Here is a 24,620-nt window from a genome sequence, read left to right on the forward strand (position 1 = left end):
TGTTGTTAGGTCACAACTTCCTAAGGGGCTCTTCTGGTCCATCTAATCAGGGAAACTGGGCAGATCTTCTCTAGGTGGAATACGTCTCTCATGGGTGAGAAATCTGTGGTTACAGTTTTCATTTAGTTAGTTTGTATTCTTTTTGCCTATTAATTAATTTGGAATTGAGCAGAGAAGCCCCCAAATCTGGATTTTACTAGGGGGAAAGTTATCTGGGAGGAGCTGCTATTCTACGGGTTCTTGGTGGTGGCAGGGAGGGTCGTTTCCCTCAATATAGAAGGTCACATGCATTGAATACATGCCAGTTTGTGAATAGATCAACACAGTAAAAGAAGAATGGTTCCTTTAAAAGCTTCATGCACTTGGCATCCACTTTGGGGAATAAGAGGCTCCACCAGCTGCCTGGAAGACTGTCCCTAATGGCACAATTTACAAATGACTGTGGCTTGTGTATTTCTCATCTGTGGATCTTGGCTAGATGCCACATCCTCAGGACCCTCTGCCTATGGCTGAAAATGTTTTGAATTTCTGTCTAGGAAGAAGCTGCCCTCCCAGGATGATGAGGTGGAAGAGCTCAAGGCCCTGTCGCCAGCACAGTCACCCGTGGTGGCCTGGTCTGCTCCATCCAGTCCTCAGGGACAAGAGTGAGTTGAAAACTTCCCTAGTGTGACTAACCAAAGCTAGATCCCCCCTTTGGTGACTCTTTGGCTTTCCTTCTTCTTACTATTATTATTATCTTTTTAATAAAGATATTCAGTAAATTTTGGTTTCCCCCCAGGGCTGCTGACCGTGCTGAGTCCACAGCTAGCCAGAATAGTGCCGTCATCAATGACCGTCTCCAGGAGCTGGTGAAGCTCTTCAAGGAACGCACAGAGAAAGTGAAAGAGAAACTCATCGATCCTGATGTCACCTCAGATGAGGAAAGCCCCAAACCATGTGAGTGAGGGGGACATGGGGGATGAGGAGGCAAGAGGAAGGCATCTTAGGCACAGTTGTCGAATGGGGGAAGAATAAAGTACCTTTACTGTGTGTGTGTGTGTGTGTGTGTGTGTGTACACTAAGAAGTGGTAGAATTGTAGTATGGATGAACTAGAAGAGACAAGCTAGTAGAAGTCCCTTATTTTAGTCAGCCAGTAAACATCTATCTTGTGCCAGGCATTGTGCTAAATGCTGGGATATAAAAAAGGCAAAAGACAACCCCTTCCCTCAAGGAGCTCACAATCTAAGGGGAATATCAACACATAAGAAAGAGGCAGGAGAGAGAGAGAGAGAAAGAGAGAGAGAGAGAGAGAGAGAGAGAGAGAGAGAGAGAGAGAGAGAGAGAGAGAGAGAGAGAGAGAGAGAGAGAGAGAGAGAGAGAGAGAGAACAGGAGAGAGAGAGAGAGACAGAGAACTTGAGGCAGGGGCATGGATGAAGTCCTACAACTAACCAAATAGAAAATTATGAGTTGTCTGCTCTAAGTCCCCCTTCTTTAAGTGAAGTGTCTGGGTGGAAGTGTTCATATCTATCCTCTACCCTCTCCAAACTACTGAGGAGGTGTGAATTTCAAAGTTGATTTGATTTTCAGGAATGTGAGTTTCTGAAGACAGTGATGAAGTTTCTTCCTTTTACAAATGGGAAACTGAGGTTCAGAGAGGGTTTGCCCTTTAGACTTTCCTGACTCCCAAGGCCAGAGCTCTTTCCACTACACCACATTGCCTTTCTAACTATAGCTCATGCTTATATAATATTTTTTCTCATGATGCTAGGTCTGGGCTAGGATGTTGCAAAGCATTACTCTCCTCATTTTGCAGATGAGGATAACAGGTTTAGAGAGGTGAAGGGACTTCTTTGAGGTCCAATGGGTCAGGTCCAAAACTCTGATCTTGGGCCACAACTCTTCCCACTCCCTGGGGCTGCCTCTCTAAAAAGCCTCTAGGATCCTTCAGGAAAGAGCTAAGATCTTTGAAAAAATGGTGCCCAGGATAGACATAAGCAGATGCCCAGCTGGGATGTCCCGTCCTTCTAGACACTCCTGGTTCTGAATGGCTCCAGAGGAGAGCCTCAGATCTCCTACCTAGCAAGTCTGGGCTGCTTCCCAAACTCTCTGAGGAGGGAGCAGCATAATCTGCCCCAGGAGAAAGCTCTGGTGGTTGCTTGGCATGCAGGGAGTCCACAATGACCACTTTACTCAATGTTTGCAATATGCTTTCCTATGGCTGTGGCTGTTAGAGGATAAGGAGCAATTTCTCAGTTAATTGATTAGAAATTCCTCCAGTTTCCATCACACTGATCTTTGGAGTAAACATCCCTGTATCCCTTTTCTCCTTGGATCTTAGCAGGATTAAAGGGCACGGGCAGGGGACTGGAGGGATGTGTATTGCTAGATATCTGGGTCTGAATGAATTGAGATAAATGATACAGTTGAGGTGGATGGAAGAGTTTCTCCCATTTTTCTCCCATAGCCCCTGCCAAGAAAGCCCCAGAACCAACACCAGATCCCAAAGCAGCCGAGGCTGAAACAGCTAAAGAGGAAGAACATTACTGTGAGATGTTGTGTTGCAAGTTCAAACGCCGCCCATTGAAAATGTACCGGTTCCCCCAGAGCATCGACCCCCTCACCAGTAAGTCCTGAGTGGGAAAGACCCTTCTGATGCTAATATATAGAGGTGACAGGGAATGGATCAAGGGGAGGTCTGAGGAGGGAAGATGTGCCAGGGGGTGATGGGAAGGGGCAGGAAGATGTACTGGATGGGAGATGATCCATGAGTAAGTGTATGTGAACTAGATGGGTTAAGGATAATGCCTTTGATCAAGGGTTCTTAATCTGACTCTAATGAACTTTGATAAGTGTATTTCACAACTGATTTTCTTTGTAATCCTGGGTATTTTATTGGAATTTAAAAGCCTTATTTGGAGCAAAGCTTCATCAGTTTCATCAGACTGCCCAGAGTCCACAATCCAACAAAGGCTAAGAAACCTTGCCTTCGATAGATTTTGCAGCTTTTGTTTTCCAAAGAAGAAGAGATGGAGTGTGTCATAATGGTTAGAGAGTCACTATCAAATGAGAAAAACTTGTGTTTGATTTATACTGGTTGTGAGATCCTGAGAAGTCTGCTCTAGGCAACTCTGAGACTGAATTAGAGAAGGTGGCAGCCTACTTTACCAGAAGTGTCCTCACCTGGGAGTTTCTTATATGAATGAAAATCATGGAAATGATACTTACACCTATTCACTTTCCAAAGTAATTTTACTCCTGAAATATTAACTTGCTGCCTTCCCAACCCTTCTCAGCTCCCCTGTATCCCTGCATGCAATAGGAATGTACCTTGACATCCATATCCATCCCTCTGCTCAAGTGAAATCTAACTCCCACCTTTCTCCCTTTAGAGTTTTTTAACCTTCAGTGTCTTAGATGTCTTACTGTGTGGTAAAGCCTAGGGACCTCTTCTCAGAAGAAGGTTTTTAAATTCTAAAATAAAATACATGGAATTACAAATGAAATCAATTTAGATAAAATATAGTTGTCAAAGTATTTTTAAAAAACATATTCATAGCCTCCCAATTAGAAATCCCTGCCCTACATCATTCCACTGGAACTGTTTTTTTTACCCCTAAATAATTTCCTGATAGGGTGAAAGATTTAAGAAAGTATAATAGCTTTGAATTTCTGGTTTATTCTACACCTTCTCTTTCCTCTTCAACCCCATTGAGATTTTTCTCTGTATATCCCTCTTCTTCTCTCCTATGTTAATGGATTTTAGTTGAGTATTAATTCACTTTTTCTTCTCTGACATATAAAAAAAACAAACAAACTCATCTCTCTCAGGTACTTTTGACCCTAGATGTCCTCTTTCAATGGACTTTAATTGGTCTTTAGCTAGTGATAGCTTTGTCTTGCCCCCATAAATAAAGATATTAATTCCATTGCTAAGTTTTTCTCATTAATTATAATTATTTACCTTTCTTATATTTCTCCTGTTTGAAAATTTGATATCAGTTAGTCAATAAACATTTGTTTGGGATCTACTATTGGCCAGGCACTGTGCCAGGGCCTGAGCAAAAACCCTGCTCATTTTTTGTTTCTTCTGAAATTCTGAAATTCTGCTATTTTGCTGAAAATCTACCATTTAAAACTGATGTTATTAGATTCAGATTTGATGGGTCTCATTTGCTTTTCAGAATGGCTTGATTTTTGTCTTGATTGGCTTTTCAGTGTCTTGATTGATTCCTCATAGATAAGGAATAGTTCTGAGTTATTTAACTCGATTTTCCTTGGTAGGTAAAAGGCTTCCTCTTGGTTGCCTGAAATCTTTGTTGTTTGACTTTGAAATTCTGACATTTGACTATTATGTTCCTTTGTGAGTTAAATTTGGGATTCCTCTCTGTCTATAATCTATAAGTTATTTCTTGAAGTATGGTATACTTTTGAATTCATCACATTTTTTTTTTCTGGGAGATCCAGGATCTTTAAATTATCTTTGCATATGTTCTTTTAATGCTCTCTTTTGATTCTGTTCAGCCAAGTTTTCTTACTCTTCTATACTTTTTGAGGGTTGCCAGACCAGCCAGTATCTTTTTCAGGGCTTCTTTTGGAGAAAGCTTCTCTGCAATGTGTTTTAAATGATCAACTCTCTTATTTGCCATTTTTATTTATTTTTGAGAGCTTAATTTCCATCCCATTATTTCTTTCAGTTTTATTCGGAACCACCCTGGAATTTCTAGATGGTTTTCCATCATTTTTAGGAGTCCACAAAATTCTTTCTCATTCAGGGGGCTTTTCAAGTTACTACCTTTCATTGTACCATATATGTTTTTTATAATTGTTGTCTAATTTTTCCCTTGTAAGGAATTGCTAATTTATCTAAATAGGAGCTTAGCTTATTCTCAGTCTTTCTATCCCAATTGTCATCTCATCCAGCCCTTCTTTTTGCATCACATTCCGTCAGTCCTCTTAAAGTATATGGTCCTTCCATCGCTTACCATTGAGCAGCTTCAATGACTTTCCTGCCTTAAGTGTCTGGATGAATCCCTGCTTCATAGACACTGAGAGAAGGCAAACACCGCTGGTTTTATCACCCATCCTTCTTTCCTTTGGTGTATAAGTCCCTCATCTTCTGTTACAGATAACTGGGCATTGCTGGATTCCACTCACATCCACAATTGTCTGTTTTATTGGCCATAAGAGTTGGATGATATCCATGGTCTTTCCTCATTCAGGGAGGGGATGCCACCCCTTCCTCTGTGGTGCTGCATCAGGCTGAATCACTGCTGAAAACAAGCGCTTCTCCTCTTTCCCCTCTTCCTCCTCCTTCTTACCCTTTCCTCCAGTGTATCACTTTGCTGCCTTATGGCTGCCATATTACTTTCTATGCTGAATCTGAAAAAAAAATTCCTCAAAGGCTCCTCAGCTTATGTGTGACTGACCACCACCTCTCTCTCTCTTCCTCTTAGATCTGATGTATATCCTTTGGCTTTTCTTCGTGGTCCTGGCCTGGAATTGGAATTGCTGGCTGATTCCAGTCCGATGGGCTTTTCCATATGAGACCCCTGACAATATCCATCTCTGGCTAATGATGGACTATCTGTGTGACTTGATCTATTTCTTAGATATCACCGTGTTTCAGATTCGCCTGCAGTTTGTCAAAGGAGGAGACATTATTGTAAGTTGCCTGGCAAGCAGGAAGTATACCCACCATAATGGAACTAGCTCATTCTCTATAGTGGCTAACAATTGCCAATTTATTTTCAATTGTGCTTGGCTCAAAGATCTGGAAGTCAAGGCACTGGCCTCAGTTTCAGCCCTAACCTTGGGATTTTCTGAGCCCAGTTTCTTCCTCTGTAAAATGAAAGGTTGGATTTTAGAGGCAGTTACTGAAAATATCTTGGATTTGCATGATTTGGCCTCAAGGAGTTTATAGGCTATCTGGGGAACTCATGTACACCTATAAATAAATAGAACATATTTTCTTTTTTTTCCTTTAAAATTTTTATTTTATTTCCCCCCAATTACATGTAGAAATGGGAAGGGAAGGGATATGCATGCCCAAATTCACCCAGTCTTTCTAGTAATGGAGCTACATGGAGAATGCAGGTGTCTGGATTCTCTTTGGTGTGCCCTCTACTGGATCATATAGACAATGCCTATTCTCATGGTATCTGGATATCAAGTTTTGCTTTGGATAGGAAAAGGAGAGCATTCACCTGCCCCAGGATGCTTGGAAGAAGCCTGGATCTTCCCTGCTCCAGTGCTTGGGTTGTGATGATCATGTTTTCCATTCCATTTTAGACAGACAAGAAGGAAATGAGGAACAACTACCTAAAGTCTCGCCGATTTAAGGTATATGTTTTATACATAAGTTTTACAATGCGTGGTTTCCTAGACAGATTTATATGGGCACCCCTGGTTGGGCTTAAGTGGATCATTCATTTACTTGTTCAACAAACACATATGGACCGCTTACAACGTTCAAAGCCCTGTGCTAGGCACTGAAGGGAATATGAAGAAGAAGATGGAAAGAAACAAGTATTTAAATGACTGTTATGTGATAGATGCTATTCTAAGCCTTTTACAAATATCTCATCTGATATCCAACAGCCCTGAAGTGGGATCTCCCCATTACACAGTTGAGTAAGCTAAGGCAGACAGAGGTTACATGATTTGGCCAGGATCATATGGCTAGGAAGTATCTGAGGCTAAGATTTGAAGCCAGGACCATTCTCTAGTTGCTGTTGAATTTCTAATTTTACTTTTATGAGCTGCTGAAGTGAGTGTCTTCGCATATCTCTTTTTTAAAATAAGCTTTTATTGATGTCTTCTGTTTTTTACATTATCATAATTATCCATAGTATCCTTCCTCTTTTCCCTCTCAGTATCATCCTATTTAAAAAAGTGTTTTTTAAAGACAAAAAAGAAAAAGAGAAAAAAAATCAATATAACTGATCAATACATTGAAAAAAGTCTGAAAACATGTAGTCTTGTAGACATCTCTCCTCCTTGAAGTGGTAAATTAGGGATGCCCTTTTATTTCTTCATTCAATTTATGTGTGATCTTGTTAATTTTGTTAGTCATTTTTTCATTTTTTGGTCTAATATTCTTTCAGTTCACATTGCTGCCATTATTGTATTTTATTTTATTGGCTTTGCTTGCTTCACTCCGCATCAGTTCTTATGGTCTTTTCACACTTCTCTGAATCAATTTCTTACAGCACTGTGATATTCCATTACATTCCTGTACCACAATTTGTTTTTCTATTCCCTAATTGAAGGGCATCCACTTGGCTTCTTATGCCTTGACCTGGCATATTTCTTTTTTTTTTAATTGAAAATTTTTAATTAATTTAGAATATTTTCCCAAGGTTACATGATCAATGTTCTTTTCCTTCCCTCCTCCCCACTTGCCATATTTCTTTCTTTTTTTTTTTGAGTTTATAGAAAATGTTTATTACCCTAAAGCAAGTATTAAAATACATGATTGCCTTCCATCTGGGACATTATGTATTTCTGTAGCCTATGTGATAACAGATTTTATTTTTCTTCCCAAACAAAATCAGCTCTGTTGTTATCCTATTAGAAAAGAAATCTTGACCTAGAGCCAGTTCTCCATTTATCTTCCTTTCACATTACATGCATCCTTTAATAAGGTTATTATGTAACAATTAATCTCACCTGGCATATTTCTAATGCCATCTTTGCATGTGTGTCAGAGGCCCTATGGCTCATGGGTATCTCCAGTCTGTGACTTTCCCCTTATTTTTTATTTTGGTTTAAAATTTTGCATTAGATGGATCTGATTTGTCTCCTGCCCCTTGACTTGCTCTATTTGAAAGTTGGTGTGAATTCCCTCTTACGGTTGCCACGTTGCTTAAAGGTAAGTCCCCTGGCATACTTAGTTGGCATCTTTCATCTAAACAGCTTTACAAAATATATCCAGGGCTCTGAGTCCTCCATCAACATTTAGATAGTATCATCTCCTGTGGGATAGATCATTCATTCTGTGACTCATTTTGTAGTTACAACCAATGAAAAGGAAAGGGAAGCTGAGTCTTCAGGGCAAGATGGGGAAGTAAAAGGTTGACATTTATTTTTTACAGCTAATTGGTTGGCTCAGTCCTGGTATGAATTTTTTGCCTGTTTTGATAAGCAGAAACAGCTAGATGACTCAGTGGATAGAGTTTGGAAAACCTGAATTCAGAATCTGGTCTTTGGAAGTAGTATTTGAGCTAAGCCTCCTTGAAAGGAGCTAATGGATGATGGGTCAGTACCAAGTTCCTCATGGAAGTTTCTGATGTGTACTCATTATGCCCTCTCCTTTTCACTTACAGTACATGGCTTTCTTCGAGTTTAATAACCGGCTTGAATCCATTCTCAGCAAGGCATATGTTTACAGGTGAGATGCAGTGGCAGGAGATTGCTGGTGATGGGAACTCCCAAGGGTGGAATTTTGCAGAGGGTTGAAAGTGTCAACATGGAATGTAGAAACCCCAAACTTGTAGCCTAGTAAGATCTGATGAACCCCAAGTTTTAGGACTAGCTTGTAAGTTGGAGACCTCAAAGCTTGTCCTTGTTCCCGTGAGAATCCACCCTGAAGGGAATCTCAGGCAAGCAGTTTCAGACTGAATAATGGAGCCCAAGGTAAAAGAATCCACTTGAGGTGGAGGCTAAGCCCAAGTCAAGTGACTCTTTAGCACAGTAGGCAGTGTGTCAAGTCTTGAAAGCTGAAGGTCCCGAGTTTGATCCTCAGAAGGAGGATGTGATATACTGGGAGAGGCTTCTGGAGACAAGAAGAGTCCCTCAGCTTGTGCTTGACCACACCTGATGGGGATTGTCTTTACCTTAGGGTCCATTATTCAGTCTGAAATTGCTAGCCTGGGATTCTCCTCAGAGTAGATTGTCACGGGAACCAGGAACAAGTACAAGCTTTGGGGTCTCCAATTTACAAGTTAGTCCTAAAACTTGGGGTTCATCAGATCTTACTAGGCTACAAGTTTGGGTTTTCTAGATTCCATGTTGACAAAAGCTTTCCATGCCCCAATAGTTCCTCTTTGCAAACACATCCGGCAAATCTAGACCTACCCCCTAGAAAAGAAAACTGTCATTTTTTTGACCCCAGTAGGTCCTTTCCCAAGGTGTTTGGTACACAGTACACCGAACTGGGAATTTCCTTTTTTTTTAAATTTGAGTTTATTTAGTCAATTTAGTCAATTTAGAACATTATTCCTTGGTTACAATAATCACATTATTTTCCTCCTTCCCCTCCACCCACTTTTCCAGTAGCCAACACGCAATTTCATTGGGTATTACATGTGTCCCTGATCAGAACCCATTTCCATGTTGTTGTTTACACTAGGATGTTCATTTAGAGTCTACATCCCCAACAATATGCCCTCAACCCATGTATTCAAGCAGTTGTTTTTCTTTGGCGTTTTTACTCCCACAGTGTTTCCTCTGAATGTGGATAGTGGTTTTTCTCGTAGATGCCTCCAAGTTGTTCAGGATCACTGCATTGCCACTAATGGAGAAGTCCATTACATTTGATTGTACCACAGTGTATCAGTCTCTGTGTACAATGTTCTCTTGGTTCTGCCCCTTTCACTCTGCATCACTTCCTGGAGGTTGTTCCAGACTCCATGGAATTCCTCCACTTTATTATTCCTTTGAGCACAATAGTATTCCATAACCAACATATACCACAATTTATTCAGCCATTCCCCAATTGAAGGGCATCTCCTTATTCGAGCTGGGAATTTCCATCTCTTATTGTTGCACTTGGGTATTCCTCTCAGAGGGGAAACAGATCCACTGGCCTCAGAGAGATTGTCCCATGCCTTCATTTTAAATCCAATCTGAGATTTTCTCATGGTTGGCTCTTCCATTATGGGAAGAAGGTAGGACCTCTTCTCTCAGCCCTCATAAAGCTATTCTTTCCTTTCTTTTACAGAGTCATAAGAACCACAGCCTACTTGCTCTATAGTTTACATGTGAATTCATGTCTGTATTACTGGGCATCAGACTACCAAGGAATTGGTTCCACTCACTGGGTTTATGATGGAATAGGAAACAGGTAAGCAATTACCCATCTTCTCTCTTTTGGGTTAGGTCTCTAAGTGTTTCTTTATAGCATGCAATATACAACTGAGACAAGTATTCAGATCTGAAACAGCACAATATAAGGCACACAGTATTTAAAGTCAGCAGGATTGAGTTTGAATCTCTGCCTTGAGATGTGATTGTGGACAAGACACTTAGGCTTGCTGAGACTCAGTTTCCTCATCTGTAAAATAGAGTTGGGCAGCCAGTTGGATAGAATGTTGGGTCTGGAGTCAGGAAATCCTTAGTTCAAATCTGACCTCTGATACTTACTAGCTGTGTGACTCTGGGTAAGTTACTTAACCCTGTTTGCCTCAGTTTCTTCATTTATAAAATGAGCTGGAGAAGGAAATGACAAATCACTTCAGTATCTTTGCCACGAAAACCCCAAATGGGATCATGAAAAGTGAGACATAGCTGAAAAACAGCTGAGTGACAATAACAAAATTGTTAAGAGTATCTGTCACCTACCTACCTCAAAAGCATCTAGATAAATAAAATAATCTATATAAAATAATAAAAAGCAATTTCTTCTGGGGAAAAAAGGGATGGAGTGCCTAATGTAGAGTCAAGAAAATCCAAGTATAGATCCAGCTTCAGATACTTACTATGTGGCCCTGGACACGTCCATTAACCCTTTGTTCCTCAGTTTCCTCATCTGTAAAATAAGGGTAATCATTGGATCTATCTCTCAGGGTTGTTGTGAGATCCAAATAAGATATTAATTATAAAGTGCCTGGCATATAGTAGGTATTTAATAAATGCCTGTTTCCTCCCTTCCTTTACAGGGCTGTCATGGGGAAATGTTAACATGCAATACAGATACACAAAACTATTATAATTGCCCAAATTTATCTATGTATCTGCTTCATTTCATTCCCAAGATTTTGAGTTAGACAAGACCTGTTAGGTCATCTAGACGAGTCTTCTCCTTTTGTAGATGTGGAAACTTCATGAGGTTCTTTGCTGGAGGTTACCCAGGTAATAAATGGAAGAGCTGGTATTTGAAACCAGGTTCTTTGCCTCCAAATTTTGTTTACTGCCCACCATGCCACTTCTAGTGGCCGCTTTAGACAAAGAAACACAAATGGGCTGGCGGTCAGGGGTGGAGGGAGTTACCTTGATTAGAATCTCTTGGGGGCTTTCCCAGCTCTGAGATTTGTGATTTGATGCTTGGCCTGGAGGATTCAATCACTTGTTGATGTCTAAAGTAGGAGACTAATCAGTACAAATCCAATCCAATCCATCTTCACTCTTAGATGGTCTCTGTGCTCATGAGTAATGGCAGGTGACCCAAGAGGGCTGGTGTAATTGTTGTCAACATTTTTCTTACCAATGTGCGTATGTCTCCTTGTAAAAGACATTAAAATTTGAGAGGGATCCTATTTTTTCTCTAGTATACAGTTCTAGCAAAATCATTATGTGACACTTGGGGAATAAGCATTCTTTCAAAATGATCACATTTTTTAAAATATAAAAATGGTAAATTATCCAAGCAAATATTTCAAGTTTGGATATTATTCAAAGGTGTTAATGGAATTTTACATATGGAGAAACCAAGGCACAGAGAGATGAAGTCCAAAATCACAAGAATAAATAGTAAATAGCAAGGATGGGACTTGAATTTATGTCTTCAGACTCTAAATCTGATCCATTATGCCATACTTCTTTTGGTTTACTCCTCTCATTAATTTCATAGTTTTAACTCCCAATTTTGGGAATCCATTTTGACATCACTTGATTCCTTAAGCCTTTAGCTAGACCAATAGTTTGCCCACTTTCTTAAGTGGGCATACCCAGTCGTCATTCTTTCATTCTCTGGTGAGGGAAGAGCTTGAAGCTATTATATGCATGAATTCCAAGAAAGCAGTTGGCCAAGTGAGAGTTCCAGAAGAGTAACATCCTGGGCCACCAGCTTCTGATGAGTCCTTCTACTGGAAACAACCAGTTGGGGAGAGGGGAAAGTTATAAAGTGGGTTCTTATCTCCTTTGACTATGACTCCCCTTCCCCAAGTGAAAATACTTGACATACTCTAATTATCCTCAATGGCATGCTGGGAGGAGAGGGGCATAGGGCAGTGGGAATGACACATGATCCATAGTCAAGAGACCTTGGTTTGAATCAATGCTCCAAAAGCCACCAGCTCAGGGACCTTGGACAAGTCACAGAATTTCTCTGAACCTTGGTGTCTCCATCAGTAAAAGGGATCTAAGATTTGTACCACTGTCTCAGAGGGTCATGGCAAAGGTGTTTAAAGCACCATGGCAATGTAAGTGTTATTGAGAATTACTTTGGTTTTATGATTGAGAAGATGGCCATCCAAGTTTCAAATCTCTTGTCCAGCCAGGGATTTCCATTGGTGGCATTAAAATTCAGTTCTTTTTTCTCAGCAGCAGCATGTAAAAATATATATATACACAACACATACAACCATGCAGATAAAAACAACCTTTTCACCAGTGGGATATTTTATAACTGTCAAGTAAACAGGAGGTAAAAGGTGGCATGTTTCTATAATCTGGGATTCCACTTTCTAACCCCTTAACGTGGCCAGCTAGGTAGCACAGGGAATCAAATGCCAGGAGTTGGAAGCCCTAAATTCAAATCTGACCTCAGACACTTACTAGCTATATGACTCTGGGCAAGTCACTTAACCCTGTTTTCCTCAGTTTCCTCATCTGTAAAATGAGCTGGAAAAGGAAATGGCAAACTACTTCAGTATTTTTGCCAAGAAAACCCCAAATGAGATCATGAAGAGTCAGACACAACTAATCGACAATAGCAACTGGGATTGAATAAACTGAGGGTCAAATTACCAGGGAGTCTAGCAATTGTAGCCCACTCTAACTTAAAAATCCAGAAGTAAGGCTTTTCCTTCCCATTTTAGTGTGTTCATGTCTTAGTAAGAGGTACCAGGAGAGTATTTGGGCTCAGAAGAGTGAGACTCAAGTCCCCGAAGCATCAATCACCAGTTGTGCTAATCACACTCTTTGGGGGGCTTAGTTTTGCTCCTTGTAAAATTTGGGGAGTGTATTCCTTGATCTTCACGGTCCATGATTGTTTAGAAACAATGTGCTCTGTCCAAGGTCCCTCAGTAGGTCACTGAGCCGGTTGGGTTTGATGTAGGAAAAAAACTTCTGAACACTTAGAGATGTTCCTAAGTGGAATGGGCTGCTTTCTGGGTCTCTTTTTCTCCTTTTAGGTATTTGGCCAGATGTGTCCAGTTCCTCCCCTTTGAGCCATTCCCCCCAAATTTGTCCAATTCTAATTTGGATCTTGATGTAAAATCGGCACAAATGCCTGATGGTGAAATTATGTCCCTTTGTGGTTATCCCCTTTGTTTTTCTTTCCTCGAAAGCTGAAAAACAGGCTGGACTTTTTAGTTTGGGATTTGATATCTCCTTCCTAGGCAAAAACTTCCAACTCTGTCCCACATCAGGAAAATCACATCTTCTCTGGGTTCAACTACTCCTTGAATTCAAATCCAGTCTTAGATACTTACTTTGTGACCTTAGACAAGTCACTTGGGGTCTCTTGGCCTCGGTTTCTCATCTGTAAAACAAAAGAAGGAAACCAACATTTATTAAGTGCCTATGATGTGCCAGACATTGTGTTAAGTACTTTACAAAATATGATCACATGTGATCCTTACAACCACCCTGAAAACAATGTCTTGTTATTATTCTCATTTTATAGTTGAGGAAGTTGAGACAAACTAAGGTTAAATGACTTGCCCAAGATCACACAGCTAATTTCTTAAGATTGGATTTGAACTCAGGTCTTCCTGACTTTAGGCTCAGCACTCTTATTTACTGTGCCACATCTAGGTTGGACATTGGAATTGTGTGGTTCCCAAAGTCCCTTCTGACTCTGAATCTATGTCCCTACAACTCTTAGAGCTCCTCTGGAATCTTCTGGCATTCTCCAAATTTGCACTTAGTCAACCAGCATTTATTAAGCATCTACTGTGTGCCAGACCACAGATACAAAGGAAGGCAAAGAAATAATCCCAGTCCTCAAGGAGCTCACAGACAAATGGGGGAAATGTCATGCAAACTATGGACAAATAAAATATATAGTGTGAAGGGAAGGTCATATTAGAGGTGGAGGGGAAGGACTGGGAAAGACCTTTTGCAGAAGATGGGATTTAAGTTGAATATTAAAGGAAGCAAACATTCTTCTCCAAGTGAGGTAGCAAAGAGGATGGGGAGCTGGAAGAACATGGTACTTCTTCTGGTTCTGGCTGAACCAGCTCCCTCTGGTGGTTGGCAAATTTTCTACCAATTAGAGAAGTTCCTGCCTTCTTATCCCTTCATGTCCATTTAATTCAACTAAACACATTTTTAATAGCACCTACTGTGATTAAACAAACATAACTTTTCTGGGAGAGTGATCTAGAATTGGGGTTCTTAACTCTGTGATCCATGGGAGAAAAGGAGTCTATTAATAAATGACAGCATAGACTAGGAACTTGTATGGGAAAGAAAAAAGAATCTACATTTCTATTTTCATTAACCCAAAATTAAAATTTGTGATTTCTTTCAACTTTTAAAAATGTTATTCTAAGAATGGGTTCATAGGCTTCACTGCCGAAGAGATCCAGGAAATAAACAAAGTTAAGAACTCCTGATCTGGAATCTAGGGAGACATCGTGTGGTGGAAAAATGGCTTATTGGGTTTGAGTTCAAATCCTTTTTTTTGCCACTTCCTACCTTTGTGACCTTGGGAAATCCATTTTATTTCTTGGGGGCTCATCTGTAAAATGGGTATATTGGATAGTACTCAGTGCCTGGCACATAATAGGTTGTTAATAAATGCTTTTTGACTGATTGTCCTAGATGATTTCATTTCTTTTTTTTTCTTCGACCCTCACCTTCCATCTTAGAATCAATACTGTGTATTGGTTCCAAGGTAGAAGAGTAGTAAGGGGTAGGCAATGGGGGTCAAGTTTTTTTTGCCCAGGGTCACACAGCTAGGAAGTATCTGAGACCAGATTTGAACCTAGGACCTCCCATCTCCAACCCTGGCTCTCTAACCACTGACCCACCTAGTTTCCCCTGTAGGGGATTCTTAATCCCTGTGGATAGAGCGTTAAACCTGGAATGAGGAAGACCTAACTTCAAATACAGCCTCAGACCCATACTAGCTGTGTGATTCAGAGGAAGTCACTTAACCTCTGCTTGCCACAGGTTCTTCAGCTATAAAATAGCACCTTCTTCCCAGAGTTATTTATAAAGTACTTTGCAAACTTTAAAACACTATGTACATGCTAATTACTATTAACTTAGGATCCATGAACTTGTTTAAATTTTTAAAAATAATTATATTTCTTCTTCCTTCCTTCCTTCCTTCCTTCCTTCCTTCCTTCCTTCCTTCCTTCCTTCCTTCCTTCCTTCCTTCCTTCCTTCCTTCCTTCCTTCCTTCCTTCCTTCCTTCCTTCCTTCCTTCCTTCCATCTTAGCAATAACACTAAGGCAGAAGCACAAGGGCTAGGGAAATAGGATTGACAGACTTGCCCAGGGTCCGCAAGCTAGGAAGTGTGTGTCTGAGGTCATATTTGAATCCAGAACCTCCTGTCTCCAGCATGGTCCTCTATTTACTGAGTCACCTCGCTGATAATTGGATTTCAATATAATTATTTTTCTTTGTAATCCAATGTATTTGATTTTATGCATTTAAAAATCATGATTCTGAAAAGGGGTACAAAGATACCACCAGACTATCAGAGGGGCCAAAGATGCAGAGACACTAAGAACCCCTTCTCTGGAGAGTGCTCTGTTTCTTGTGCCATGTGTATATTTATGAACATCGGAGTGCCTCTTTTTTTAGAGAGGATGCCTCTTTTTTTTTTAAATTGATTTCTTGTATTGGGAGGATCTGAGTTCAAATATAGCTTTACTAGCTTTGTGACCCTGAGTAAGTCAATGAACCTCTGTTTTCCTAGGGTTTTTTTATCTGTAAAATAAGGATAATAATAGCATCTACCTTCTGGGGTTGTTGTGAGGATTAAATGAGATATAATTGTAAAGTGCCTGGCATATAAGGGGTGTTGTATAAAAGGTTAGCTATTATTATTTGTGGTTGTTTTGTCATGTTCCAGGCTTCAGGACCCCATGGAGCTGACAAAGATACTAGAATGGTTACCATTTCCTTTTCCAAGCTATTATTATTTTTTATGCTGCCATAGTTACCCACAGCATCCCTCCACATGAGGTGGGTGCCTCTTAAGCAAGCTAAGAAGTGTAAAAATAAACAAGAAGAGTCTCCTTTGGCCCCTGGTTTTTCATGAGCAATCAGAGACCTTGAGAAAGGCAATCTGAGGGGCAGCTGGGTGGTTCAGTGAAGAGACCATGAGACCTGGAGTTAGGAGGACCTGGGTTCAAACTCTTCCTAGCTGTGAGATCCTAGGCAAGTCCCTTAGCTCTGATTGCTTAGACCTTGATGCTCTTTTGTCTTAGAATCCTTAAAAACAAACAAACAGAAGGTAAGGGTTTAAAAAAGAAGAAAAGAAAAGCCATCTGAGCTGAGTCCAGTAGAGTCAGTGATGGTTCGAATCACACTCTGCTCTCTTTCGGTTTCTAGTTACATTCGATGTTACTACTGGGCTGTCAAGACCCTGATCACCATTGGGGGACTGCCTGACCCTCAGACTCTCTTTGAAATCGTATTCCAGCTCCTGAACTACTTCACAGGGGTCTTCGCTTTCTCCGTTATGATAGGGCAGGTGAGTAAGAAGCAGGATGCTTATCAATGTCTACTACCTGTTTTTTAAAGGACCCAGGGAAGTTCCTCTCCTCAAATAGCTCTCTGGCACTGTCTGACCTGCTTTAGTGACTGAAATTCCATTTTCGGCCATTTATTCTTTGAGTTAAATCTCAGCCTGTCTTCCTCCAGATGTCAGCAACAATGCAAAATATTTCTCTTGAGAGGGAGGCCAATCCTGAAGGATGAATCAATTTATTAGGTCCAGCAGACCAGAGGGACGGGCAGGTGGAGATCACTGAGTGTCCGGTGGGACACAGGTGTCAGTCACTAAGGGGAAGAAATGATGAAGGATGAGAAGGATTTTGAGGGTACCAAAGAAAAATTTCATGCTCTACTTTTGGCTTCATGGTATTCCTTTCTTTGGGGCCCGTCCACTGAATTCTTTCCACCTCAGGCTCAAGATGGATTTCAGGATCTCGATACAGTGGACAGAGTGTCAGGCCTGGCATCAGCAAGATTTATCTTCCCGAGTTTAAATCTGACTTCAGACACTTACTAGCTAGGTGATCCTGGGTAAATCACTTAATCCTGTCTGCCCTGATTCCTCATCCTCCCTCTCTTTCTGTTTCTAAGCACATTTGATGTTATTACTGGGCTGTCAAGACCCTGAGCACCACTGGGGGGCTGCCTGACCCTAAGACTCTCTTTGAAATGAGCTGGAGAAGGAAACGGCAAACCACTCCAGTATTTTTGCCAAGAAAATCCCAGATGGAGTCATGAAGAGTCAGACAGGACTGAAATGACTGAAGAACAACAACTACAAGGATTTCAGGGTGGGGGAGTGAAAAGAAGGGAAAATAAGCAGATAAGAGAATGGGAGGAAAGGACAGAAAGGGGACCCTGGTGGAATCTGCATCTCTTCAGAATTGGGGGAGCAGAATGAATGCTTGCCCCACCCTTTCTCCACTCAAAGGAGGCACAAAAGGGCAGAATGCTGGACTGAGAGTCAGGGAGGACTGAATTCATGTCTTCCCTTACACAGTAATTACCTATGGAAATCTAGGCAAGTCATGTACCTTCCTTATCTGTAAAATAGGAAGTTTGCATTTGATGACTTCTAAAATTCCTTCCAACTAAATGTATGATCTTACGATGCTTCTGCATTTTAGGGTAACCTTTGGGCTCACTAGGTTGGGTGAATGGACTAAGTTGACCTCCTTCATATTTGGTTCCTCCTCAACCCTATCTCCCTTTTGGAACGTAGGGATATGTGACAAGGAAATCACATTAAAAGACTGATATATATTAATTTAAGGTCACCAAGGAATTCAGCTATGTAATTCCTAAATGAAAACTCAAGTCAACAGTCAATCTTTTATGGAGTTTAATTACAATAGGAGGAAGAAAGGAATTAGAGATAGAGAGAAAAGGGAGAGAAGGGAATAGGGCTTAAATACCCCTTCTGTTTAGGCTGGGCCAAAAGGCCCAAGCCCTTAGATAGCTGGGGCAAAGAAAAGAGGTCAGTCCCTATTACTCACGTGACCAAAATGGAGAAACAGTCTCAGAGGCCCCCACCTTCAGCTTCCTTCAGAGCAAGCTTCTCAGAGCACACTCCAATCACTCAACCCAACTCCTCAACCACCCCTCTCTCTTTAAGGAAACCATCCAAGTTCCCTCCCCTCAGTCCTCACATCTACCAATCACTGACCATCAATTTCCCTGTGCCAATGGAGGCTCTAGCTTAACCCAGGACCGCCCAGAGGTCTCTGGCTTTGCACATGTCTGTTGAAGGTCATATTTTCAAATAATTAAATCTTTGATCCTTTGCTACAGCCCTTCCTAAATCTTGTTAACCTGAGTAGGGTAGAGATTGGAATAATTAAATTTTGATCTAAGCTGCAGCCCTTCCTCAATCCTGTTAGGACTGAGTAGGGTGGAGATTGATTCCAAGTATCTCCATTGTATCAATTCTAAAATAAATCATGACTCAAAGAAATTCCTGTTCTATGCTTAAGCATAGGTCAAAGTCCTTTCCATTGTTCAGCAAAAGGTTTCTGTCCTAAAGTAATCTTAAGAAGGGAGGAGTAGGAAACTCTCATGCCAATGGGGTTCACATTCCAATAGCCAAGACCCACTATCAATAGGAAATTTTTCAAGTATGAAATTTCCCAATGGTGAAATTTCCAACATTTATAAGTCTAAGAAATTTTGAGGTTTACAGATATCTAGAAGTTCTGCAGGGCTGCTGGTCAGATGAGTAGCAGCAGTCCAGGATTGAAGAATCAGGACAAGATGACATCGAAGGTCTCTTTGAACTCCAAATCTTATGAACTGTGAGTTTGAGAATTGGAAAGGATCCGAGAAATCACCCACTCTGACCTTCCACACAAAGCATATTGAACTATGAAGACTATTGCAGCAGCAAAATTATGCCTCTAGCAGCCATAGAATGTCCAGAGCAAGGAAGGTGATGTTAGTCTTGTCCTATGTCTCCATCAGACTGTGTTGAGAGAATTAAATTCAGTTCTAGGCAATGCATTTTATGAAAGACTAATGCATGCATGGGTTTACAAGAACTCATCCTTCCAGTATAACCTTTATTTCCTTTCTTGACAGGATTCTTAGCTTGGTAGGAAGGAAGGTTAGTTTTACTTACATCTTAGTAGAGGAGTTGAAATATTTCTGATACTCTGGGGATGAGATGGAGAGACAAAGGTTAAATAATAATGCGTTTTGTGAATATGGAACCAGTTAATGGTTGGACCCAAAGAGTTGTCATTCATGACTCAATATCAACTTGGAAGGAAGAGGTATCTAGTGGGTTGATCTATACTGTGCCACATATATATATATATATATACATATATATATATATATATTTTTTTTTTATCAGTGACTTGAATAGGGTCATGAATGGCATTTCCTGTAAAGAGTCTGGAGATGACACAAGAGGAGGGACAACAAGCATACTGGGCAACAAAGTCAGGCTCAAATGTCAGGTCAAATCCAATAGGGTGGATTTTGATGATGATAAATGAAAAGACACACTAAGATCCAAAAAATAAATTTCACCAGTGTAAACAGGAGGCATGGCTAGAGAGAAGTCTAAAAAAGCACGTGAGGGTTTAGCATACTGGAAGTTCACCATGAGTTGAGTGTGATATGGCAGTCCCCAAAGATTGTAAGCTCTCAATCTATGTTGACTCATGGTGCTCAGCTTGTGAATACTGATAGTCTTTGTCCTCCTGGGCCATTTGAGACTTTCTCTAAATTAATGGTGTTCTGTACTGGGTACTGGATTTCAAGGACACTGAGAGGCTACAAGGGGTCCACAGTAGGGATACCAGATAGGATCAATGTTCTGGAGACCATGTCATGTGAAAATGTGTTATAAGAAGGAAGAATGTTTAGTATAAAGAAGATTTAGATATAACATAAGAGAAATCTCTAAATATTTGAAGGGCTCTCATATGGAAGAAGAGTTAGAGCTATTCTACTTAATCCCAGAAGCCAGAACTTGGAATAATAAGGAAAAATTGAAGAGAAAGATCTGTGGGGAAACCATCTAAACAATTGTTGTTGTTGTTGTTCAGTCATTCATTGTGTCTGACTCTTTATGATTCCACAGACCATAGCTGCCCATGGGGTTTTCTTGGCCAGGATACTGGAGTAGTTCGCCATTTCCTTCTCCACTAAATCCTTCCTTCCCCACTCCCCCCCCCCAATTAGAACTATCCAAAGAAGTATGTGATGTTTCAGGAGGTAGTAGATACCCTCCCTTCCATCATAGGTCTTCCAGAACTTATCAGGATTGTTCCAACAAAGATTCTATCTCATTTCAGGGTTGGGCTAGGTCATATCTGGACTCCCTTCTAACTCTGAGATTCTGTGATTTGTAAAAATCTTTTATGCATTGATTTTGACTGGGGAAGGCCTTGGAAGAATAAATCTGACAAAATATGAAATGTCCGGCTGAGAATTTAAATTATTCTCTTTAATTAAAAAAATAATTTAATTTTTATTTTCGACTCCGAATTCTCTCTCTCTCCATCTCCCTCCTCCACCCATTGAGAAGGCAAGAAATATAATATGCCTTATATACATGAAGTGCAACATTCTCTTTAAGAAAATGCCTGGTAGTACCTAACATCTCTCATTGAAAATTGTTAATAAGCAGTTTCTCTTGATTCTACCTGGACTCCCTCCTCTGCTCTCCCTAGATGAGAGATGTAGTTGGGGCAGCAACTGCAGGACAAACATATTACAGGAGTTGCATGGATAGTACTGTCAAGTACATGAATTTCTACAAAATCCCGAGATCGGTTCAGAATCGTGTGAAGACCTGGTATGAATATACATGGCATTCTCAAGGCATGCTGGGTAAGACCTATATCCCATTTAAGATTCTATTTCTATATGATTTTTCTTAGTCTAGTTTTCTTTGTCTAATGCATTTCCCATTAATATTAAAAGTAGCTCACATTTATATGCTGTTCTCCAAAAACTTCCTTCCATTGCTGTCTTTCAGAGGGAAGAATAATGAACAAGTTCTATAGGTGTGTCTAAGTAGAAAGGACATTCTGGGCTACTCTCTGAAGGCCAGGCAGGCTATATCTCCCCTTCAAATTTCTTTTTTTTTCCTTTAGAAAATTTTCCCATGGCTACATGATTCATGATTCCCCTCATCCCCACTCCCACTCTTTCCTCCCTCCTCCTGAAGCTGACAATCAATTCCACTGGGTTATGCCTGTATCATTGTTCAAAACCAATTTCCATGTTATTCCTATTTGCAGTAGAGTGATCCTTTAACATCAAAACCCCAATCACATCCTATCGCACTATGTGGTTGATCATGTTTTTCTTCTGCTTTTCTGCTCCCACAGTTCTTTCTCTGGATGTGGATAGTATTCTTTCTCCTAAATTCTTCTGGATTGTCCTGGGTCATTGTGTTGCTGCTAGTAAAAAAGTATTACATTTGATTGTGTTACAATGTATCAGTCTCTGTGTACAAATGTTCTTCTGGTTCTGCTCCTTTCACTCTGCATCAGTTCCTGGAGGTCTTTCCAGTTCACATGGAATCCCTCCAGTTCATTATTCCTTTGAGCACAATAGTATTCCATCACCATCAGATACCAAAATTTATTCAGCCATTCCCCAATTGAGGGACACCCCCTCATTTTCCAATTTTTTGCCACCATAAAGCGCAGCTGTGAATATTTTTGTACAAGTCTTTTTCCTTATTATCTCTTTTCTCCTTCAAATTTCTAGGGCATCTTGAGGGTTTATAGATGTCTTTTTGATATTTACATCAGCTTAAATCCCCACTAGCAATGTTTCCCACATTGCTAAGGGCCAATGACTAGCACTTCAAATTCATTTAATCATTTAACACTAATGAGCTTTTACAGAGGAATATTTGCTTCAAATACATAGAAAGAACAAAAATATAAATGTTTCCCCCAATTAGTGTCATAGTCTCCCTTACACCACATTGGTTTCTGGGAAGAGTGGGGAAACTCAGTGCATTTCCTACATAAAATCAGTCCCATCAACTCCTCATAGAGATTTAGCATGACTGTGGGATGAGTCCTCATCTCAGCTACCTTGTATTGGAGTTTGAAAGTCTTTCTCAAATATTACCCCTTGCAACTTAGGGTTGACTGAAAAAATTGGTTTGGACTTTTTGGAACCCAAAGTACCAACCTGATTTTTAAAAACCTATAAGATCTTCAATCCTTTCACCTAAAATAGAAAAGGACAAATGGAGAGGCTCAGGATTGAGGACCTTTCACCAAGTCACACAACAGAGAAGGACTATATCATTGTCTTTCACTGGATGCTGGGAACTAAGAAGTCACAAAGTTCTCCCCGGAACACTGAGATGCAGAGACCTGGTCAAAGCTGACTTGGACCTTTTTGAAGCCTCAGTAACTAATCAAAGAGCCTCTATTGTTGGCCAACCAGAACCAGTTATAGGCACTCTACAAATTCTCCATTGTCTCTCTGAAGTTCCTCTCTTACACTCCATTATGACTCTCCTGATAGCTGGTGCCCATGTCATTCTTTGTGGAGAAATGCCAACAGAGGCACTCTTGGCTTGTGCCAAGGACCATTACAAAAATACTTTATTGGATCTTCACAGTTCTTAATAAATTTATGGGGAGAGTACTTCTCTGCACCTATAGTTCATTCAAGCCCAACTTCCCTTCTAGGCATACCACCTCATAATCAGTAATTCATATCTTGTACCCCAGAAGTTCATTGAGTTATCTTGGGAGAAGGTAGTGTCATCTTCATCGGAGATCTGTAAGAATGACTTCTTGTTGGGATTGTTGTATTAGAGGTTCTTTGTCAGATATCAAGAGTTGGGTTTTCTTGGGAAAAATTCATTCCATTTCTAAGAAATCCATGTAGAATTGTTTCTGGTGGCTCTACATTGAGTGTTGAAATCATCATGTCTTACAGAAGATATACCTGTTATACTTTCTATAGTGTCAAAGGCTAATGTCTTCACATTCTGAGACATTTTCACTTGTCAGATGAGGGAAGAGAGAGAGAGAGAGAGAGAGAGAGAGAGAGAGAGAGAGAGAGAGAGAGACAGAGACAGAGACAGAGACAGAGACAGAGACAGAGACAGAGAGAGAGACAAAGACAGAGAGAGACAGAGAGAGAGAGAGAGGGAGAGAGAGAGAGAGAGGGAGAGAGAGAGAGAGAGAGAGAGAGAGAGAGAGAGAGAGAGAGAGAGAGAGAGAGGGAGAGAGAGAGAGAGAGTGCACAGAATTACTTTAATGCCCTCTGAGTGAACCATGGTTCATTGGCCAGTCCTTTTAGATACAATGCTTTGTCATGTGGAGGTGAACAGAGGCACACAAGAGCCAAAGGACTAATAAGGAGATCACTTCACCATTCCAAAGGGTGAAGTGGATAGAGTCCCCACTTCTTTCCTCCCCTGATCCATCCCTATGCATGCTTCATGGTATATTCTTCAATCTAACCACAATTAATATAAAATAAGAGGATTGGATTTAAGGTCCTTTCTAGCTCCGAGCCTCTGGTAATGAAAACTCGGTAGTCCCAGAAGTCATTTTCAGCTCAGATTCTATATGATTTTGCTTTCCCCAATTTGGTAAGATTGAACAAGAGAGACATATCTGATATGTTTATTTACATAGCACTTCTATTAGAGGGAAAAGCCAGGAGAACAATTCATATGATAGTAATAACTCTGTCAATACAATCAAGTTGGAAAGACTTCAGAGCTTAGGGGTCACCCTTGATGAACCATGGATGATGCATATAAGTGATCAATGGGCTCAGGATGCAGACTGAGGCACATTTTTGGACATGGCCAACATGAGAATTTGTATTGCTTAACCATGCCTATTTATTACAAGGATTTTTTTCTTTTTATTTTCAGTGTGGGTAGAGAGATGGGCAGGAAAGAAAATAAATGCTTGGCAAATGAAAACAGAAAGAAAAACATAACACTTTATACTATTCAAATACTCACATCTATTATCTCTTTTGATCCTAACAAGATCCAGTGAATGAATGGGGTATTATTTACATGTGAGAAAACTAAGGTTCATAGACCATTATGACTGACTTGCCCAAGGCCACACAGATAGAAATCGAACAAGAATGAGAGTCCAGGCTCCTGGCTTTTCCCACTGAACCATTTGGTCACTTATCTATGCTTCCTTCTTCAGAGATAATTACAATGAAATATTAACAATGAAATCCAAAGAGGCCACTTCTAAGTGCTGGAAATGAATTATAATTATTTTGCATAACAATCATTTCTTAATCTCAAAGTTCTTACTCTGTTTTCCTTCCTTTTTATTT

The 24,620-nt window shown here is 40.4% G+C and overlaps 1 protein-coding gene across 1 annotated transcript in view; it reads left to right on the forward strand.

The window, feature by feature from the left end:
* LOC100025464 (cyclic nucleotide gated channel subunit beta 1) overlaps positions 1–24,620 on the forward strand; it is a 54,956-nt gene that overhangs the window by 16,505 nt on the left and 13,831 nt on the right. The window contains 10 exon segments of the mRNA XM_056811812.1: positions 537–644; positions 779–936; positions 2,446–2,604; positions 5,435–5,643; positions 6,270–6,320; positions 7,765–7,851; positions 8,306–8,370; positions 9,922–10,044; positions 16,653–16,794; positions 20,996–21,155. Coding sequence (XP_056667790.1) covers positions 537–644; positions 779–936; positions 2,446–2,604; positions 5,435–5,643; positions 6,270–6,320; positions 7,765–7,851; positions 8,306–8,370; positions 9,922–10,044; positions 16,653–16,794; positions 20,996–21,155 — 1,262 coding nt within the window.

This window comes from Monodelphis domestica, chromosome 1, assembly GCF_027887165.1.
Source record: "Monodelphis domestica isolate mMonDom1 chromosome 1, mMonDom1.pri, whole genome shotgun sequence".
Classification (NCBI taxonomy): domain Eukaryota; kingdom Metazoa; phylum Chordata; class Mammalia; order Didelphimorphia; family Didelphidae; genus Monodelphis; species Monodelphis domestica.